This window comes from Bos taurus, chromosome 5 (assembly GCF_002263795.3).
Source record: "Bos taurus isolate L1 Dominette 01449 registration number 42190680 breed Hereford chromosome 5, ARS-UCD2.0, whole genome shotgun sequence".
NCBI classification, from domain to species: Eukaryota; Metazoa; Chordata; class Mammalia; order Artiodactyla; family Bovidae; genus Bos; species Bos taurus.
The window spans coordinates 89129314-89150979 of NC_037332.1; the positions used below are offsets into that span (position 1 = coordinate 89129314).

The 21666-nt window shown below is 38.2% G+C and overlaps 1 protein-coding gene across 1 annotated transcript in view; it reads right to left on the reverse strand.

The window, feature by feature from the left end:
• Window positions 1-504: 504 nt before the first annotated feature.
• Window positions 505-21666, reverse strand: part of PDE3A (phosphodiesterase 3A) — a 366795-nt gene continuing 345633 nt past the window's right edge. The window contains 7 exon segments of the mRNA XM_002687752.6: window positions 505-4487; window positions 13412-13664; window positions 15621-15776; window positions 16768-16971; window positions 18670-18684; window positions 18686-18870; window positions 19007-19120. Coding sequence (XP_002687798.1) covers window positions 4258-4487; window positions 13412-13664; window positions 15621-15776; window positions 16768-16971; window positions 18670-18684; window positions 18686-18870; window positions 19007-19120 — 1157 coding nt within the window. The 3' untranslated portion in view covers window positions 505-4257.

Here is a 21666-nt window from a genome sequence, read left to right on the forward strand (position 1 = left end):
AGAGAAATCATGAGAGAAATGGATGACCTAGAACAATGGTTATGCAGTATTCTGCTGCATGTTAGGAGAGAAGGCAGATGAAAGGAATTCAGTTTGGTCTGAGAGCCTACAGACATTGTAGTGCTCAGATATCGGGAAGTGAGCTATTAGCATTTGAAATTTTATTGATTTTTTTTCCCCCACACTCACTAGCTGATTATTATATGGAGAATTTTATTCACTCTAGACTATGAAAGTGTACAGACTCGGTTTTACTGGAGTCTTCTGCCAGTTTGAAAAAAGGAAAAGTATTAAGCAGGAATCAGACTTAGAATGGAAGAGTAGGATTATAAGACCCTTATTGTGGCTTTCACTATTATTTTAGAAATTTTGTAAATGACAAGGACAGTAGAGATCCCTATACTAACATGAAAGCACCCAAAATACCTCCTAAAGCAGAAATGTTTTTTTAACTCATCATTTGCCAGTTGTTCATAACACAAATAGTTCACATTTGAAAAGCAGTTGTTTCAAACTTTAGACTTTATTTACAATGATAATTTTCATATCTTTATTACTTAGAAAATAATTTATATTTTTTTTCATCATTTAGACAAAGAATAGGCCTGAGTCTCATGCCTTTTGCACAGCTTTTACCTTCAATGAAAGTTCTCTGGGAAGGTGACACGGGACACTGCAAATTGTAGAGAGGCAAGGGCGTGAGGAAATGACAATACATACGTGCAATGAAGCCTACTTGACATACAATGCCTTATGTTTAGTTTTACTGGGACTGCAATGGTTAGGATTTGTTCAGGAATTCCATCAAAACAGAACAGACATAATGGGGATTTTTGTGTTTAGAAAGTAGATATTTTCTTAAACATAACATGAGGAAATTCCTTCACTTCTCAGATGAAGACCAACATAGATAAATCCCTGTACAGAGCTACTGTCTTCATTTTCGACTAAGAGCAAAACCAGGTCTTATGTAAATTACAAAAACAAATTATAGTTTAAAAATATGCTAAAGTGGTGTTTTCACCAAGGAAACAATATATCCTCAGGGTTGGCTTAGATTGATAACCAGAAAGACATTCTATCAGCATGCAGGAAATGATATTGGTGACATATTTAGTATACCTGGTCTTTTACTGAACAGGGAGCGACCACAAGCATCAAGGTAACCAATTCCTACTTTTCCTACCATTAACTTCATGGCTGTCCATACAATTCTCCTTTTCCGTAAGAGGGCTGGACGTTCCTTCATTTGTAAGACCTGAGTTTATCTAATGGCACCTATAATTAGGCTCATATAAAAATGTAGTAAATTGCAACAAATACAGTGGCACCACAGGAAGTAAGCTTTGGAGCTGGAAGGGAACACTGTAATATTTTTGTCGCCAAGGACAGGGAGACCATCACTAGCAGAAAGTATCTTTTCATGTCCCTCAGCATCCTTTGGGATGTAGGTAGGGGTCGTATGAAAGTTACACACTTGATGAATCTCCATTCCTTTTTTTGAACTGACTTTTAGCTTTAACACATGGGCAATTTATCTTGGAAGATCAAATGGTTAATCTGCCTGGACTAATGAGCACAGTTCTGGAATGAAGAGGTTCTCACTGCTTCAGCTATCATTATTTCACGTACTTTAAACAAAACGAAAATCAGGCCACGTGCTTAGACGTCTACTCTGGCAGCCAGGTTGGCTCCTAGCTGGGGTTACCAAGCTTTGATGAAACCACCAATACACGGTTATGAATTTAGAAGTATTTTGCTGCCATTCAACTTGCTCAACACCTTTTTTTCCCCTTGACTTTTATATTTATGGTATTTGGAGCAGGGGAAAAGATTAACTTTGTTAAGTAATTAGATATAAGAGGTATGTGAATATAAGTGCTTTTCTAAATCCTTCTGTTATTTGCAACGAAAGGAAAATAGTTAAATTTGCTTGGGAAATGTATTTGACTCACAGTAAGTTTTGCAAACATAGGGACACACAGGCAAGACAAGGGGGAAAATACTCAGTAAGTCCTAAATAATGAAGACCTGGTATTGACTAAAAAAAAATAAATCTCATTTAGGTAGAACCTACATCCATCTGATCATTTTCATATTTTCCTACTTATTGGGAAAGTTGCCTTGAAACTTTATTTTTGAATGTACTATGTTTGCTTTACTTTAAGAATGCCATGGATTATTGTATAATCATTGTTTTAGAAGGGAAGAGTATCCATTCGTGAGAAACAAAGGCATTTCAATGTAAACACTCTTTTCTATGATTTCAGAGGAAATAAAAAGTAGAAATTACAAGTTAGATTTACTGGAAGCTAAGGTTGTTTAGATGATGAACAGGCTTGAATATAGTGCTGTACTGAAGGAAAAGTTATGAGCAAAAAGTCTTGGGAAGAAAGGGACACTGATTATAAACATTCGGGATTAAGACGGTCTTTTGCTTGGGAGACACGGATCCAAGAGTTACCGGAAGTTACTTACTAGTGAAAAAACGTTGTTTGCAGCATCCTCATTTAATTGGCATAAAATAACTGTATCAGATGATTATTTAAATTAGAACAGGTAGATGAGTGGGTGTTCATAGACCTCATGCAAATGAACCTTCACTCTTACTGGGTTTGGAGATAGCTACAATGTATAAAAATGGTGATTAAAATAGAACTTTATAAAAATGTTTCCCTTTTCCCTTAAAAAAAAAAGTTAACTATCTACAGAAACACAAATCTTTATATTTACATCAAGATAACTATTAATGACAAATATATAATAATATGAAATAAAATATTGAAAGTGAGTATCAACTTTTTTAAATAGAGGTTTGGCTCACAACATAAACAAGTGTAGATAAACAAACCAAAAACAAACAAAAAAAAGACTTTCAATGATAGGCCCAATCCCCCAAATCCCTCTCGAGTCCTCCCTGCCAAAAGAAACATGACAATGGGCCAGGCTGCAGATACAAGCCACCCCATCACACCCCTCATGGAATACAACAGGGTTGTCCGTGCAACTTTAGCCAACTAAAAGTCAACCTTCAACGGCCGCCAAGAATCAGGCTTTCACTATGTCAATAAATACCAAACCCTAGGTTGAAAATTTTCCCCTTCATCTCTCACTGTCTATCCCAGAGTGGGTTTCTGTTTGCCTTCCTTTCTTTCTTTTCCTACCACACATTTTGCAGCAAATTAAGACATGGGAGAGCCCAGTGAAGAGTCGTTTCCCAGGTCTTCTCTGGCTACCTTTTAGTATTCTCACCTGATGAAAAGACCTGACTCCAGCTCCTTCTGAGGTGTTTCTGTGTAAAGAATGCCATCCCCTTCCATGGCGAATTGATCTTAGGTGAATGGCAGACATACTCACAAACAGCTCGTATACATTCATTCGGCGACTAGACTGGAAAATGCCTCGGTCTTCCGGGCTTAAGGCTGGCGACGGCAGGAGAACCAGACCTGTGGCCCTGTCCCTCCCTCATCCTGCTAATTCCCTCCGTCTGCAGAGGGGCTTCTACTGAAGCCAGATAGAGGCGGAGACACTCCAGAGTGCACTTCATCCTGTTTGTTCACCTGTGCTGAGTCGTCTGCTGCAGCCATGCTGTGAACCACCAAAGCCAATTCTCTCTTTAGTGCACACAAATGTACATACACCTGAGCATCACTTCTGTCTCTCTCTCACACACACGCATACAATGTTGGCAGGATGTATCAGAATTCAAACAACGCTCTGGAGCTTTCATCCCTCAGGACTAAGAGCAAACGCTCCTTAGTCATAACTTCATTTGCTGTACTGCTTCTGGGCTAAGCCGCACCATCTCCTTTGTGATTTGTTTTCCTTCATTTGTTTTCCTTTATGATTTATTATATCACAGTGACCACTATATATCTTAATATGAATGTTACTAAATTGTGGGGCCAGGAATCCCAGCTTTCAGTGTGTCTGTGTTTGCATGTGTGTCTGTGAATATGTTTACATGGATCTACGTGACAGCTTATATACACACACACATATATACTTCTTCCTTAAAAAAAAAAAAATCCTTGGAAGCTGGTGTTACAATGTGAAAGCTTCTCTGAGCGAGAGTTTTTTAAGTCATGTACCTCACTGTAAAAATAAACACATAAAATGCGAAGAATCCCAAAATGCCGTAGCCATTTGCCCATCTTCTTGTATTTCTACAGTGTTGTGTCTAAGTATTGTGCTGGCTTGAAAAGAGTCTGTGTGACAAGTAACTCTGTTTGGAAACATAGCTCATCCTATCCATTGTCACTGGTTTGGCTTTGGGGCTGGGGTCTCCTCTCCTTTCTGCTTCCCCTTTTCTTCATCTTCTTCCCTGATGGCCTGGATCTGTTCTGAGGGATGCTGCTGGGGGGACTGGTCCTCTATGCCCGCCAACCGCTGTTCCTCCTCAATGACTTTCTTCCACATCTTGTGGTTCTGCAGGAGGTGCTGAGTAATTTGACAGTAGACTTTCCTCCTTTTGAAAATTTTCTTTCCTGAGAAAGCACCAAATTAGACTACTTATTTGTGTGTTAAGTACATGGCAGTTTTTCCATCTTATTCATAGGAGTTAAGTACCAAATGATATGTATACACTTGATGTGTATATAATAATCATTTTTGAGAGTGGGGAAGTAAGAGGAAGATGGCAAGAAGCATTACTGTATCCTTGAGATGTACTGTGAACAGTATTTGACATCTGGTAATATCCAATACAAGGTTCTGTTTGTATCTTGGAATTATTACTCCCACTCTATTCAGGCTCTCAAGATTTCCACCTAGATTATTGGGGTAATTTTTTGTTACATTGTTCTTTGCTTTGTCAACCAATTCAACTCATAAAAGTTTTTTTAAAAGACACTTTTGATAGTACTGTTATGCTTCCTGTAGACTAAAAAAAAATTAATTTCGAACTCTTAAGCAGTGAGCTTTGATTCCAATGGTAAGATAGAGAGTAAGCAAATAGGGACAATTATACTGAGTTGTAAAAAGTCTTTAAAGTGTGGCAGGAAGAGAGGGAAATGACCTAGCTGGGAGGATGCTTCATGATGATGGTGGCTTGGACTAGGATCAGGATAATGGAAATGAAGTTGCATAGGTAAATGTGAGATACATTTGTGAGGTATAATTAACAGGACTTGGCAACTGTGAGGAAAAAAGGGAGGAATCATAGACAACCCTGACCTTTCTGATGTGAACAGGTGAGTGACAAGATGAACTGAGAAAGGAGACAATAGGTAAGAAGCAGATTTGGGGAATATGTTGAACATGCAGGGACTGGCAAATCTCCAAGCAGAGAGCGTAAGCAGGCAGCTGTTCTTGTCTAAGCAACCAGATTACAATGTGCCTTCTTTTGAGTGATCATTTTAGACACGGGCTGAGAATTTGGAAGTTAGGCAAAGATTCTCATGTTGGACTGTAAACTTCTCCATGGACAGACGTTTTACTAAGTGAATTATGTTCTTTCTAGTTTCTCTTCCACAGTACCAACTAAATGGTGAAGTGCTGACATAATAAAGTGATAAACATAATAAAGGTAAGAAAAAGTGGTTCACAGGAAATTCTGATTTGAGACTATATTAAACAGTTAACAATACAAGTTACCAGGATGATCTGCAAGGCAATTTGAGGGTACTTAATGAAACAGTAATGATTTATCATGTATAATCTGGAAGGAAAAAGAAATAGTAACAACAAACAAACAAAGCAGATGGCTATGAGATATGCCATCAACCAAAATTTTTGTGGAAATGTTGATAATTCCTTCAACAATTTTATTAAAAATTTTTTTCTTGTACTTTATAAAATGTTAAGATCAATTTAAAAAAGTTTTGATATTTGGCAAAACTAATACAATTATGTAAAGTTTAAAAATAAAATAAAATTAAAAAAAATAAAAATAAAAATAAAAACAGTTCAGAAAAAGGATATTAAATTAAGTTTTTTTTGAACCATAGAGACACATAAGGAAATTAGTTGAATGAATGACAGGGGGAATGGATACACATAGTCATAAGCAAGAATTAAAAAATATTTTCTATATTAATTATATTATTCATGATATGAATAAGCTTATATTTACCACCTGCTAACTGACAAGCAGGGCTTCCCTAGTGGCTCAGTGGTAAAGAATCCACTTGCAATGCAGGAGATGTGAGTTTGATCTCTGAGTCAGGAAGATCCCCTGGAGAAGGAAATGGCAACCCACTCCAGTATTCTTGCCTGGGAAACCCCATGGACAGAGGAGCCTGGTGGGCTACAGTCCACGGGGGTCACAAAGAGTGGAACACGATTTAGCAACAGAGCATGACACACAGGATCTGATATGGCAGTTTTCTGGATGCTATAGAAATAAAAACCAATGAGTCTCAGTGTTTGCCTTGAAGGAGCTTACCATCTATAGGAGGGAGGGCCCAGAAGACCAAAACTGAAATACACATGCTATGTTTTATGATAGACCTATAGTGATCAAGGGAGAAGACGATGGCACCCCACTCCAGTACTCTTGCCTGGAAATCCCATGGACGGAGGAGCCTGGTGGGCTGCAGTCCATGCGGTCGCTAAGAGTCGGACACGACTGAGCGACTTCACTTTCACTTTTCACTTTCATGCATTGGAGAAGGAAATGACAACCCACTCCAGTGTTCTTGCCTGGAGAATCCCAGGGACGGGAGAGCTTGGTGGGCTGCCGTCTATGGGGTCGCACAGAGTTGGACACAACTGACGCGACTTAGCAGCAGCAGCAGCATAGTGATCAAGAGAGCCTTAATGTTTCCCTCATGTTCATTAAACTTTAGACAGGTTTCTACCAGACTCTAGGACCCTGATCTCTTTTTCCTTAAAGCATCTACTTTATAAATCTTGTAACTGCAATTTCTTGCTCTGCTCCTATGTAGTGTAGATAAATCTCCCAGCCTCAGTAGTTTGACAACCCAGAAACATTTTTCTCAAGGACCTGAGAGCCAATCCTTTGAAATGCAATTATTCAGGAAGACAGGGTCCCTTCCCCCACATCTCCATGGGAGGGAAGGAGCCTAACTTCAATAAGAATCAATTAACAAACACAAGTGGCCTAATCACATTGACCAACTCCCCTCTAAGGTCCTTTAGTACTTTTATCACCAGCTCATCCCAGTGTGTAAAAACCCTCCTGCCTTTGTTTCAATCAGTTGAGTCTAATATCTCTTTCCTATTTCCTATTTCTTCAAGACCCTATTCAAGAGTCTTGAAGAAAGTCTTCCTTGTCATTTTTAAGAATATGCAGCACAATTTCTCTCTGACACATCAAAGTATGGCAACATCAGGTACTCAACCTGCGAGGGAACAGATACGACTTTTCCCAAAGGATGTGTAAATTATGAGAATGAAATATACTGGGTGAGTAAGCATTCCAGGTAAGTGACAGGCATGTGTACAGGCAGATTGCATGGAGTATAATATCACTTTCTTCAATTATAAGATTCTCAACAAGGGAAATAAACTAAAATTTAAAACAATCTGAATTCTTTCTATAGAAGCCAATAAAACATATGCATCTATTTAATATTTAAGAGCAAACCTTGAAAATTACTCTTCTACCAAAGTTATCTCCTTGTCTATTTCTACATTGTTTTTATTGCAGTTAAGTTCAGATCAGTTACTGTTGGGAATCTTTACATGTTAACATACTTTTTAACCTAATTCTTTGAGTCAAGACATTTATAGGTGAATCACTGGCCGAAGGATGGACTTGAATCAGACATAGGACATACTCTACTGCTCAAGGTGACTATTCCGTCTGAAAGGTATACACATTCATGGCAGTGAATTCACAGGGAAGAAGCTAACAAAAGCTCATTTTTTTCTTTTTCCTTTCAGGGCAGCCCCCATGAGAGCAGCTGTTCTCTTATTAAGGCTGCTCAACCTTAGCAGTAAACCTCTCTGGAATTAAACTGAATAAGGTGACGTAGAAGGGAGTTTGTACCAAATAAATTTGCGTAGATTAGAGTCCGCAGGTGGTCTAAAATATGCCTGTATTGGGAGCCAAATTGTTCAGCACTGGAACCTTTTGAAATGAGAACAAAGGTCCTTTCATTGCTCAAATTCTAAATGCAGCTTAGTACTTCATTAGAAACCTCTTAGTTCACTGTAGGAATCTTTCAGATTTAATTATGATGTAGGGAAAAAAGCCTTCTTTCCCTAGGATACTATATTGAAACATTTTATTCTGTATTTCCTGAGAGATCACAAGTTAGGAAGATGCTGAAATTATCAGTGCATATTTAATTTATTTTTTTCTGAAATCTAAATTTTAGGATAAATCAAGTTAACCATCTCAGTCATTATGAATTCGGAAATTAAAATTACTAAGAGTCAGTAATAATAGAGTTAAAACTGAGGAAACCTGAGTTTCCATTCTGGTTCTGCAGAAACCATCTACACCTTGGGATGTCTGTTAAACTCCTGAGACTCAGTGTAGATTTTGTAAAATGAGGCAGCTGAACTGGGTGGTCACCAACTCTATTTCTAGAATTCCATGTGGCCAAATTTTACTAAACACTAACGCTGCTTAATATTTATCATTTTCTTGGCTATAATGGGAAACTTCAAAGGTAATTTTTCAAAAGCTATGTTTATCAAATCATTGTTGATGATGTCTTAAATTTTAACGTAAGGTGACCAGTTGATGTTTAGAAGCCACTAGTAAACAGAATCCACAGAATTCTCATTCCCGCTTTAGTGAGCATGATTAAAAAAGGGAATATCAGGAGAGTAACACATTAGAATCTGGGAGTCACTATGGCCACCCAACTCTACAGAACAGAGACAAAATGGATATTTAGCATTTGTTGCTAAAGCCAATGTTGACGGGTTGAGCCTGTTGAATTTCATAACCTAGGTTCTTTAATTCTTGATGCATAGATTATGTGTGTGTTGTTTCAATGTATTTGAGTTCAAATAGCAATCAGGTAGGGCCCATGGGAACAAAGCTTTTCCAGTAGCTAAGCTGACCACACTTTCCAATAACATTCAGTGGAAAAACTGCCCAGCCCTTAGTCAGACAGCGAATTACCTGGCTCTCTGAATGAAAAAAAAAAAAATCATGCATGTTTATTAAATGAGAAAATGAATAAATAATCCATGAATCCTATGGATCTGAATGCTAACTCTGAATGCCAAGGTCAGCACAGAATTTTTAATAGAAATCTTTTTATAAGCATCAGAGGAATAAAATAAAATTAACTTGAGAACAGAATAATGAAGAAAAACAACATCTGGTTTTCCTCTCATACTGTATCAACATTAATATATAGGTAAGAACTTAAGCAAAAATCTGACCTAAAACCAAATTTGCCCCTCTCCAGCTCTATGAAGACCTCCAAGACCTTTTAGAACTAACACCCAAAAAAGATGTCCTTTTCATTATAGGGGACTGGAATGCAAAAGTAGGAAGTCAAGAAACACCTGGAGTAACAGGCAAATTTGGCCTTGGAATACGGAATGAAGCAGGGCAAAGACTAATAGAGTTTTGCCAAGAAAATGCACTGGTCATAACAAACACCCTCTTCCAACATCACAATAGAAGACTCTGTACATGGACATCACCAGATGGTCAACACCGAAATCAGATTGATTATATTCTTTGCAGCCAAAGATGGAGAAGCTCTATATAGTCAGCAAAAACAAGACCAGGAGCTGACTGTGGCTCAGACCATGAACCCCTTATTGCCAAATTCAGATTTAAATTGAAGAAAGTAGGGAGAACCACTAGACCATTCATGTATGACCTAAATCAAATCCCTTATGATTATACAGTGGAAGTGAGAAATAGATTTAAGGGCCTAGATCTGATAGATAGAGTGCCTGAAGAACTATGGAATGAGGTTCGTGACATTGTACAGGAGACAGGGATCAAGACCATCCCCATGGAAAAGAAATGCAAAAAAGCAAAATGGCTGTCTGGGGAGGCCTTACAAATAGCTGTGAAAAGAAGAGAAGTGAAAAGCAAAGGAGAAAAGGAAAGATATAAACATCTGAATGCAGAGTTCCAAAGAACAGCAAGAAGAAATAAGAAAGCCTTCCTCAGTGATCAATGCAAAGAAATAGAGGAAAACAACAGAATGGGAAAGACTAGAGATCTCTTCAAGAAAATTAGAGATACCAAAGGAACATTTCAGGCAAAGATGGGCTCAATAAAGGACAGAAATGGTATGGACCTAACAGAAGCAGAAGATATTAAGAAGAGATGGCAAGAATACACCTAAGAACCGTACAAAAAAGATCTTCACGACCCAGATAATCACGATAGTGTGATCACTGACCTAGAGCCAGACATCCTGGAATGTGAAGTCAAGTGGGCCTTAGAAAGCATCACTATGAACAAAGTTAGTGGAGGTGATAGAATTCCAGTTGAGCTATTCCAAATTCTGAAAGACAATGCTGTGAAAGTGCTGCACTCAATATGCCAGCAAATTTGGAAAACTCAGCAGTGGCCACAGGACTGGAAAAGGTCAGTTTTCATTCCAATCCCAAAGAAAGGCAAGGCCAAAGAATGTTCAAACTACCGCACAATTGCACTCATCTCACACGCTAGTAAAGTAATGCTCAAAATTCTCCAAGCCAGGCTTCAGCAATATGTGAACCGTGAACTTCCTGATGTTCAAGCTGGTTTTAGAAAAGGAAGAGGAACCAGAGATCAAATTGCCAACATCTGCTGGATCATGGAAAAAGCAAGAGAGTTCCAGAAAAACATCTATTTCTGCTTTATTGGCTATGCCAAAGCCTTTGACTGTGTGGATCACAATAAACTGTGGAAAATTTTGAAAGAGATGGGAATACCAGACCACCTGATCTGCCTCTTGAGAAATTTGTATGCAGGTCAGGAAGCAACAGTTAGAACTGGACATGGAACAACAGACTGGTTCCAAATAGGAAAAGAAGTACATCAAGGCTGTATATTGTCACCCTGTTTATTTAACTTATATGCAGAGTACATCATGAGAAACGCTGGACTGGAAGAAACACAAGCTGGAATCAAGATTGCCAGGAGAAATATCAATAACCTCAGATATGCAGATGACACCACCCTTATGGCAGAAAGTGAAGAGGAACTCAAAAGCCTCTTGATGAAAGTGAAAGTGGAGAGTGAAAAAGTTGGCTTCAAGCTCAACATTCAGAAAACTAAGATCATGGCATCCGGTCCCATCACTTCATGGGAAATAGATGGGGAAACAGTGGAAACAGTGTCAGACTTTATTTCTCTGGGCTCCATCTCCATCTCATCACTGCAGATGGTGACTGCAGCCATGAAATTAAAAGACACTTACTCCTTGGAAGGAAAGTTATGACCAACCTAGATAGCATATTCAAAAGCAGAGACATTACTTTGCTAACAAAGGTTCGTTTAGTCAAGGCTATGGTTTTTTCAGTGGTCATGTATGGATGTGAGAGTTGGATTGTGAAGAAGGCTGAGCACTAAAGAATTGATGCTTTTGAACTGTGGTGTTGGAGAAGACTCTTGAGAGTCCCTTGGACTGCAAGGATATCCAACCAGTCCATTCTGAAGGAGATCAGCCCTGGGATTTCTTTGGAAGGAATGATGCTAAAGCTGAAGCTCCAGTACTTTGGCCACCTCACACGAAGAGTTGACTCATTGGAAAAGACTCTGATGCTGGGAGGGATTCAGGGCAAGAGCAGAAGGAGATGACAGAGGATGGGATGGCTGGATGGCATCACTGACTCGATGGACGTAGGTCTCAGTGAACTCCGGGAGTTGGTGATGGACAGCGAGGCCTGGTGTGCTGCGATTCATGGGGTCACAGAGAGTCGGACACGACTGAGCGACTGAACTGAACTGAACTGAACTGAACCCAGCTTATGGTTAATAATGAGTTCTTTTTCTCTGCTTATGTGAGCTTACAACAGGGCACTTACATAATGGTGAAATAGGTTAATATCCACATTAGACTATCTCTCTACTAGATGGCCAAAATGAACTATGTCATGCATTTTCCTGACTGCTCAAAAACAGGAACAAATGATCAAGGTGTCTTTCACTGGTAGCATTTTTGGGAAGGGCTTTGAAAAGTACCAACAGTAAGATCGTGTTTGATGAAAGTAGGTAGAAACTGCATACTGTATTTCCATGAAAACAGGAACAGTATTTGTGCAATGTCACTATAAAGGTTATTGGTTTTCCTAATTATCCTTGTCCCTAAGACAGGAGTAACAGCAGAGAATATTTCAAGAGATGAAGAGATTGGAATGGCTGTACGATACACTGCAAAATCAATGACCAGATGTGACCACTTCTCACTGTCGCTACTCTCACTGCCCTGGCCCAACGCCTCAGTCATCTCTCACTTGGATGATTTCAAGAGCCTCTTAACACACTGCCCTGCTTACACCCTTGCTCACCCCAAACTCCATAAGATTTTCCATGCAAGAGTTGAAGCAGTCCAGTTAAAACATTAAGTTGAATCAACTAAGTTTTCTGTTCAAAACCTCTGATGGCTTCCTATCTTACTCAGAGAAAAAGCCAAACTCCATTCTGCAGAACCCTACCTTCTAACCCTCTATCATCTGGGTCCCCACTGTCCCCCTCTGCTGTTCCCCACCCACTTCCTCTGCTCCAGCCTCCCAGCTCTCTTGGTGCTTCCTGAACACCCAGCCAATGTCCACAGCAGAACCTTACATGGCTGGCTTTCCTCTCTCCTTGAAATGCTTTGTCCACAACTATTTCCATGGGTCACTCCCTTGCTTCTTTCAGTTTTGTTTTTTTTTTAAAATACCTTTCTTATTTAGATATTCCATGACAATCTTGTCCATGATATTAGTCTTTCTGTGCAATATTTCATATCCTCTTTAACTCTAGCATTTATCAGCATCTAACATATAGATTTACTGATTAGTCTTCCCTAGTGTCTGCTGACCCCATTGGAAATACAAGTCAAAAAAGGTAAGGACGGATTTTTTTTTTTGGCCTGATTTGTTCATGGTTCTGTGTTTAGTACCTGGAAAAATGCCTGGCACAGAGTAGATGCTTAATAAACATTTAATGAGTAGGTGATTACCACCTCTTACCACTTCAGCGTCTTTCACCACCAAGCCAGTAAAAGCCTCTGTTGGTCTAGTTGGTACCTGAGATTCCTTTCACTGCTAAATCATTAAGATACTCTGAAAAACAGACTTTGACTACTTATTTTTTTTTTTTTAATTCATGACAGAGAACATACCTTTGTATGAATATGATATTATAATAATTTCATAATCTGTAATTTCTATGATGATGATATTTGGGAAGAGGGGAGTATCCATAATCAATTCAGTAGACGATGTGTGGACTTAACTAGGTAACTCATGAGAAGCATCAACTTTATCAGAACCTATGTAAGAAAACAATCCTGGGAGAAACACATTCGAGAAAGATTTTATGACTCACTTGGAGATTCATTATTTTCACAGGTTTCCTCTTCATTTGGTGCTTCCTCCTCCTCCTCTTCTGGGTCGTCTGTGTCTCCTGACTCATCGCTGTCTTCCACCCATTTCCCTGGCATCAGTCCTGCTGAATCGTAGGAGTTGCACAGAGGACCCACGATGTGTGAGATGAAGGATTCCTGAAGGTTGGCCAACTGAGGAGCGGAACGGTCCATGAAGGGGCTTATTGGTAACCCAAGGCTGGCCTCTTCATCACCCTAGAAACAGGAATGTAGCAACATGGTTAACTAGAAAGGCAAACGACAAGGAAAGGGTAGAATACAAATTAAGTCACCATTCACTTGGCATCTAAAATGTGCAAATATGCAAGAATCTGGGCATTGATGGAATCTGGGCATTGATGTGTGAACTCTCTCTGTACTTGACTGCTAAAAGATTTTACCCAAATTACTAAGATTCCTATAGGATTGCTTTGTTGCTACTTATCCTTTGGTAATCCTGAGGCTTTGGTTTTCAATCAGGGGAACTACCGGAAATGGTTTATGTCTCAGTAGATGATCTCTATCATCATACTAGTCACTGTTCCTTATAACAGAGTGTAAGTTAGAATATAAATGCATCTTAAAAGGCAATGCTAGACATAAATATCCACCGGATAATCTATCATGTTTGCCTTTTTTGGTCGTGTCGCCTAGAAAGCTTAAAATAACTTATTCCTCAATTAAAGTTAGTACTTTATCCCAGCTTTGGGTTGAATTATGTCTTCTGTGATTATATAGCTTCTGATATTCTTATTTTTCTATGTTTAATAGTACTACTGTATAAGTACTACTGTATAAGTGTTTTTATTTTGAACTAATTTATCTTTCTAAAGAAAAAGTTAGATTGAAAGCCTGAAATTACCTAGCAACATTAATGAAAGAATTATACCAAAATATCAACAATGGTTATGCCTATATATGTAATGGAATTATCACAAGTTGCTTTTCTTTACATTTTATCTATAGTCAATATTTCAGGACTGAGTATCAATGAGTTCCAAGAAAACACAATCTTTTCTAGAAAGTATAAACCTTTTTTTATGAGTCCTGTCTATAATACATAAAAAATTCTTTCTTTAAATATGTTTGGTGAATGGTGATTTATTACTTACTAAGGGGCCTCATCTTATTTCTGGATGACTTTGGGAATACAAATTTCTTTTTAACATTGACCTAAAATCTGTCTGCTTATAACTTCTATAGACTGGCTATAGTCATGTCTATTTTTAGGGAAGTTTTTTGTCTTCTTTTTAATAAAGCAAATCCTGTTGTGTCTTATATAATTTATCTTCTTTAAACTGTACAACATCATTATAAACCTAATCCTAATTTTGCATGTCAGTCTTTTAAGTATCTAAAGAGAGTTATTACTTCTGTTTTTCCTTAGGGTACATATTTGTACTTCTTTCCTGGCCTTTTAGGTCACTACTGATGCCCGTCATTTACCCATCTCCACTACCTTGAGATTCCTCTTATGAGAGATGTTTACAGCACCAAACACAAGGTTTCAAGTACGGCTGGGGTAAGGTCATGTGGGGAAGATCCCTTCATGTTCTGTTGGTAATGTGTCAAATAAAATGCTATTTTTATTAGCTTTTTCATGTACTGCTGTTATAAACTATTAGAAAAGTAAATAAACTTAACTTGATATACATTCATCCATATTAATTTAAACCTAGCTTCTATTATGATAAAATTGATGAGTATTTCAATGGGATTCCTAATATTTTCTGAGGTCATTCTATTATCTTAACACCCTTTTCCATCAAAATACTTAATAACTTTATCTTAAGAGTTTTATGTCTATAGTTCAATTTTTGTCATTTTTTAAACCTCTGATTAAAATTGGCCAGTGCCTTTTCTCATGGTATCATGAATATAAAATGACTAATCACACTTTTACAGCCTTTGGAAGCTTTAGAGCAGGGGTCCCCAACCTCCAGGATCAAATGCTTGATAATCTGAGGTGGAGGGGATGAAATAATAATAGAAATAAAGTGCACAATAAATGTAATGTTCTTGAATCATCCTGCAATCAATCTCCTACCCCGTCTATGGAAAAATGGTCTTCCATGAAACCAGTTCCTGGTGCCCAATAGGTTGGGGACTGCTGCTTTAAGGAATCTATAAGCAGCCTCAATATGGATTAAGGAAAATAGTTAAAGTAGTTACCTGTTCATAAAATTCATTGACAATACCCTCCGTCCACTGAAGATGGAGCTCTTTACTCTTAGCGGGCCCATTGATATCAGCCAACTTTATACACATTTGACAAACCAGTAGACGATCATTTTCATTGGTCCAATCTATTCCAACTTCATCATTCACCTGTTTGAAGGACAAAGTTTAAGTGAATGCACAAGTTGAACAGGAAAATAAATTACAGAAAACTGATCATCTTGTTACTATGTATTCCGATCTGTCCACCATGTGCAGATAGGAATACCAAGTAATGAGAAACATCTCAGCTGTTTCAAATAATGTTATTTGGCTTGCATAAATTAGCAGTGAAATAGCTCACCTAAAAAAATAACAACAAATGATAGATAATTATGGAACTGAAAATAAATGCTATTTAATACTAGCATGTGTTATAAATTACTACTAAAATACTGTAGCTAAAAATAATAAGAAATTTTCTTGAGTTACTATTTGGGCATTTATTATATGTTTGATGTATTAAATTCTGCTTCAGGTTTTTGACCTTTACTACTACCAGGTATTAGTATTCCACAGAGATGGGAGCAAAAAAAAAAAAAAAAAAACAAAACTAAAACAAAATCACAATGATAGTTAGAATTCTATTATTCTTCTGCAGTACAAGGTATAATATATACCTGCTGCTGCTACTGCTGCTAAGTCGCTTCAGTCGTGTCCGACTCTGTGCGACCCCATAGATGGCAGCCCACTAGGCTCCCCCGTCCCTGGGATTCTCCAGGCAAGAACACTGGAGAGGGTTGCCATTTCCTTCTCCAGTGCATGAAAGTGAAAAGTGAAAGTGAAGCTGCTCAGTCTTGTCCGACTCTTAGCGACCCTGTGGACTGCAGCTCACCAGGCTCCTCCATCCATGGGATTTTCCAGGCAAGAGTACTGGAGTGGGGTGCCATTACCTTCTCCGTAATATATACCTACAGGACCTCAATATATTAGGTTTCCACACTGGGACCAATGCCTAAATAACTGCTTCTGGTTTAACACCGCATTGCATTTCATTTTCACATTCGACATCTATGAGGTGGCAGCAATGACTTTTAACACTCTCATTCCATGACATCTTTCAATGTGGCCAGAAAATGAGGACTGATACAAATCTAGTTACCTTGGCATTAAATTTGGCAACAAAGTCGAAGTGTTTCTTCAGGTCAGTGGCCAGAATTGCTTCAATGACAAGGAAACGGAAATGCTTAAATTCCACATGGTCAAGGTTAACTAAGAAGTTATATTCTGGCCGGGACATGAAAAGGTTCCATGCAGCAGCCGCATGATGATTCTCCAAGACTGAGCGATCATTGTAGAGCACCGCCTAGGCAAAGACGAGAGTCGAGTTCAGCTTTTTAAATTAGGAACAAAAATAAATGAGAATATGCAAAACATTTGGAATCATCTTTAGTCATAGAACATAGAAATGCAACCTTGTAACAGCTAGTTATTAAGAATTACTTATTACTGTACATTGACTGTTTACTTTTCTTGGTTATTTTTTCTTTTTTTGGAAAGATAAAGTTCATTTCCTTGAAATTTTATTTCAAATTCTTGTAAGTGAAGGGCGTAGAGTTAGCTTATTTCGGATTACTCTTCTTTTTGCAAGACACAGGAATTTAACCATAAAAATATGCAAATATATTAATATCCCTAAGAGGTAACTCAGTTATCTCCCACATCTGAAATAAGAATGACTTCCTTTTAATTAAACACATGTAACTAATAAAGAACTTCCTTGGTGGCTCAGACGGTAAAGCGTCTGCTTACAATGTGGGAGACCTATGATATCCCTGAGAAGCCCATAATTCAAACTATTCTTACCTCACAGTCATAGGAAATATCACCCTCTGTCTAGTAATTGAAAGTATATAGTAAATATCTACTTGTTCGAATAATGCTGAGGGAAGCTGTGAAGCAAAAGAAAGTTGCCTAAAAAAATGCCTAAAGTCTAGTGTGGCAGATTGATGATGGAAGGGAAAAAAAGGTATAAGGACAAAAAGGAAAGACCAAGCACATGAAAATTAATATTGAGGTAAATGAAAATACATGGACATGTAGCAAAACTGAGCGGTAAAATGTGCTGGCCAAAGGATTTGCTTATGTTTAGGGAAAATACATAGTGTACGGAGGAAACAGTGAAAGAAATGTAAGTAGTCAGAAAAAAAATCAGGATATTTGTACTGTATACAGATGAAAGGAAAATTACTTAAAGGAAATTAATTTTAATTAAGGAAAGCTCTAGGCTAGTCTATAAGAGAGAGCATGGAAACAGATAAAAATAGATGAGAATAAAAGACAAAAACAAACATGACAAAAAAGAGTAATGGGTCAGATTAGTCTCCAGAGCATCTAGAAAGAAAAATAAGACCATGGGATCTTTAGTAAAATGGGTCTATCCATCAGATTAAATCAAAGTTTAATTATATAGATGGAGATTCCTAGATACTTAGTGATTGATATTTGACTGAAGTTTAAGCACGTGCCTAGAGGAACGTCTTTAAAGTTACTGTTTTGAGAAAACTATGTTCAGGTAAAAAATTTACCTCAAATAAAACAAATCAATCTTTAATTCTTCCTAATCAATAAAAATGCCATAAAAATGATATTTGTTATAATATATCTCAAAGGAACTGGATTTACATCCAAAGAAGCCTCTAATTCTTAAAGAACTGAGAAAGATTTGGTTCTCCAATCTTTTCAGGAAGAAAACTTTTGTATAGGTCAGATATTCTTTGTTGAGGAAATTCATTAACATGAATTCAAGCAGTTTTTCTTCCTCAGAAGAAAACTGAGAAGGGATCTCCATAGGTGATAAATGTAGATGCATCATTAATAACTTAGAACAAACCATCATATCTTTTCAAAATGAGCATGGTCTCTAAGAATTTTATCTTAGGTCTAAATATAGTTTCGTTCGTATTCGCTTGGTGCCTGCTATACGTCAAATTTATAAAATTAATATTCTTCAGAGAAATCTCAAAATTGAATTACTTCCCCTGGTCAAAATCGAAAGGTTTACCTGAGGGGCGCTCGTTGGCAACCAGGAAAGCATTAGTCCTTCCCGGGTGATCATAGTCATGCATGGCTGCAGCCACATACAAGGCCATCAACTCCAAGGCAGGGATATTTCCAGACAAACATCCATATTTATCATCAGGCACATTATACATTTTTGAGAATACATATCCCATATGGCCATGTGTAAATCCACTGTCAGAATCTGAGAAGAGACAATGAAAATAATATAGCTTTGAAGAAAGTAGTAAACTGATGTCAGTTATGTTCACTTCTTTATTTAAAAAGCCACTCTTCCTTTCCCATAGTTTACAAGGGAGCATAGAGAACTTAATATGTACCTGAATCGCTTGCTGATCCGTGATCATTAATCACAGTTGAGAGGCCTGGAATAGGTTGTGTCGTGAGATACCAAACAGCATGTAAGACATCCGTGGCATGGATTCTGTTGTGGTCTGTAACCAATGCAAAGGAACAGGCATGCATCTGTGAACTCTGGGGTCCGAGGACTAAGAGTGCCACCTACTGGACAAACGGTTTAGTCCTCACATTTAAATAACCTGGGTGCAAGTCAGCCCAACATTCTAGGACAAATACTCTGTGATTGCCCTTCCGTTTCTCTACAACATTCATAGTAACAAGAAAACAAACAAACAAACAAAAACAACTTACAACATTCATCACACATGCAGATGTCCTAAATGAACAAAATCTGTGACCAGCATCCACCTAACATAAATAAATTTCACTAAATAACCCAACATATACAAACTCACTGTGCGAATCCACGGCAATGTTTACTCTTGTCCTTATGCCCATGTTCCTGTGTAAAACTACACAGAGGACTAGAACAAAAGGCCCATGATACACTTAACCCAGCTCAGACCAATGGTTCATACCACCCAGTGTCTCATTTCTGATAAATAGCACTCAAATATAACCTCTGAATTGAAAATAGTGCTATTCTTCTGTATCAAACTTAAAACACTGTAAGAAAACGAGTAACGTTTTCTATATGTATTAATAGATAAAATCCACAAAGCACATCAAAACCAAAATCGATTATGTTCTCTGATCTAGAAATTCTGGTTTGGGAATAAAGTTCTAGGAAATACAGAAAGAGAAAAAATTGAAACCTCTTTGTACAATAACATAAGGGGTTGAGCCATCCTGAAGTGTATAAATCTACAGGGCAACCAAGTCCCCCAGTTAAAATGTCCTTATCATAGCAATAGGGTTCTATTTCTACATGTGTGGTCTAGCTTCTATGGAACCATGACCAAAGGCCCACTGTGTTCCTGGCTCACCTTCGTCAGTCCATTTTTTCCGTGTTTTTCTCTTATCTGACCCTTCAGAATACTTCACTGATTTGGTATGCTTTATTCTAAGTATGCTAACTTCATACATTTTATTCCTAATGACCAACCATGATATGATTTCCTTCTATAAGGTAATAGATGACACCTCTGAATAGCACTCAACAGATGAGGAGAAGCAAAAACAGAAGAGAACAAGCAGAATAATAACGAAAATTTGAGAGCAACACCTGTTCTCTGATCAGGGAAGAAAACAGAAATTAGGACATTGTGTTGTTGGTGGCACACAGGAGCACGTAGGAAGATGGTGTGCGTTTTCCTACATTTCTGGCAACTTTAAGTGAAGACACATGGGTAAATCTTGGGTAAACACTCCAGAAACTCAGTGAAGGGTTGAGGGAGGTCTTGAGAGGATGTTTTCAGAAGAGCTTTGAGAAGCAGACCTCCTAAGTTCTGGAGTGGTAAACGGCAAACCTTGTTCACTGTATCATTGCCAAAGGTGAACACTGATATTACCAAGTCTCCAAAGAACACTTTTATTCAAACTGGGGTCTCTATCTCCATGTATGGACTATCCCAAATGATTTAAGACAATTACATTTTAAATCTATATCTGTGCCAGTGTACAAAGTTGATCATGCTAGAAGTCTCAGGGTCTAGGACATATCTGATTTTATCTCTGCCCTGACATTTATTACCTGTATTACTGAGTCATTTCAAACATTGTCTCACTTCCTTATCTTAAAACATGGAGACAATAATAGTGCCTATTTCATAGTACAATTTTGAGAATTACAGAAGGGGACCTATTTTAAAGTGGCTGTTGTATAGTAAGCTTGTGATTGATGTAAATATCATTACCTAAAATACATGATGAAATGGTTAGATGGCATTACTGATTTCATGGACATGAGTTTGAGCAAGCTCCAGGAGTTGGTGATACACAGGGAGCCCTGGCGTGCTGTAGTCCATGGGGTCGCAGAGAATCATATATGACTGAGTGACTATACGGAACTGAACTGAAAATACGTGATTGCTGTTATGACACAATGATGGATTTGTAAGAATAGAATTGAAGAGCTAAAAATAAAAGCTAAGCTAAGCCATGGAGGAGGGAGAAGGCAGTGATGACCCACCAGAAGAACATGCAACCTGGTCAGAGAGTTTCCGGGGCTATGATGGAAGAGAGTTTCTGGGTTAAGTTCTTTACTCTTCCCTTGTGACAAGCTAGGAAAATTACTATGTGATGTAACTACCATTACCACTACAAGTCAGAGAAACCTGTGCGTGTGCCCAGCATTACAAGGTGGGTGGAGGCGGTATTAGGGTATTGACTGGGTCTCTTTGGGATGAAAAATAGACAACACTAAGTCAGGTGAACTTGTAGCTCTTGAGTTATACTGCTTACTGGCCTGTTCCCCATCCCAAGGTCCAAGTCCAGAAGGGTTTATAGCTTGTGTGTGTGTGTGTGTGTGTGTGTGTGTGCGTGTGTGTGCTTACGCTTAGTCATTCAGTTGTGTCCAATTCTTTGTGACCCTATGGACTATAGCCCAACAGGCTTCTTTTCCCATGGAATTCTCCAGGCAAGAATACTGGAGTGGGTTGTCATGCCCTCCTCCAGGGGATCTTCCTGATCAGGGATTGAACCCATGTCTCTTAGGTCTCCTGCATTGGCAGGCAGGTTC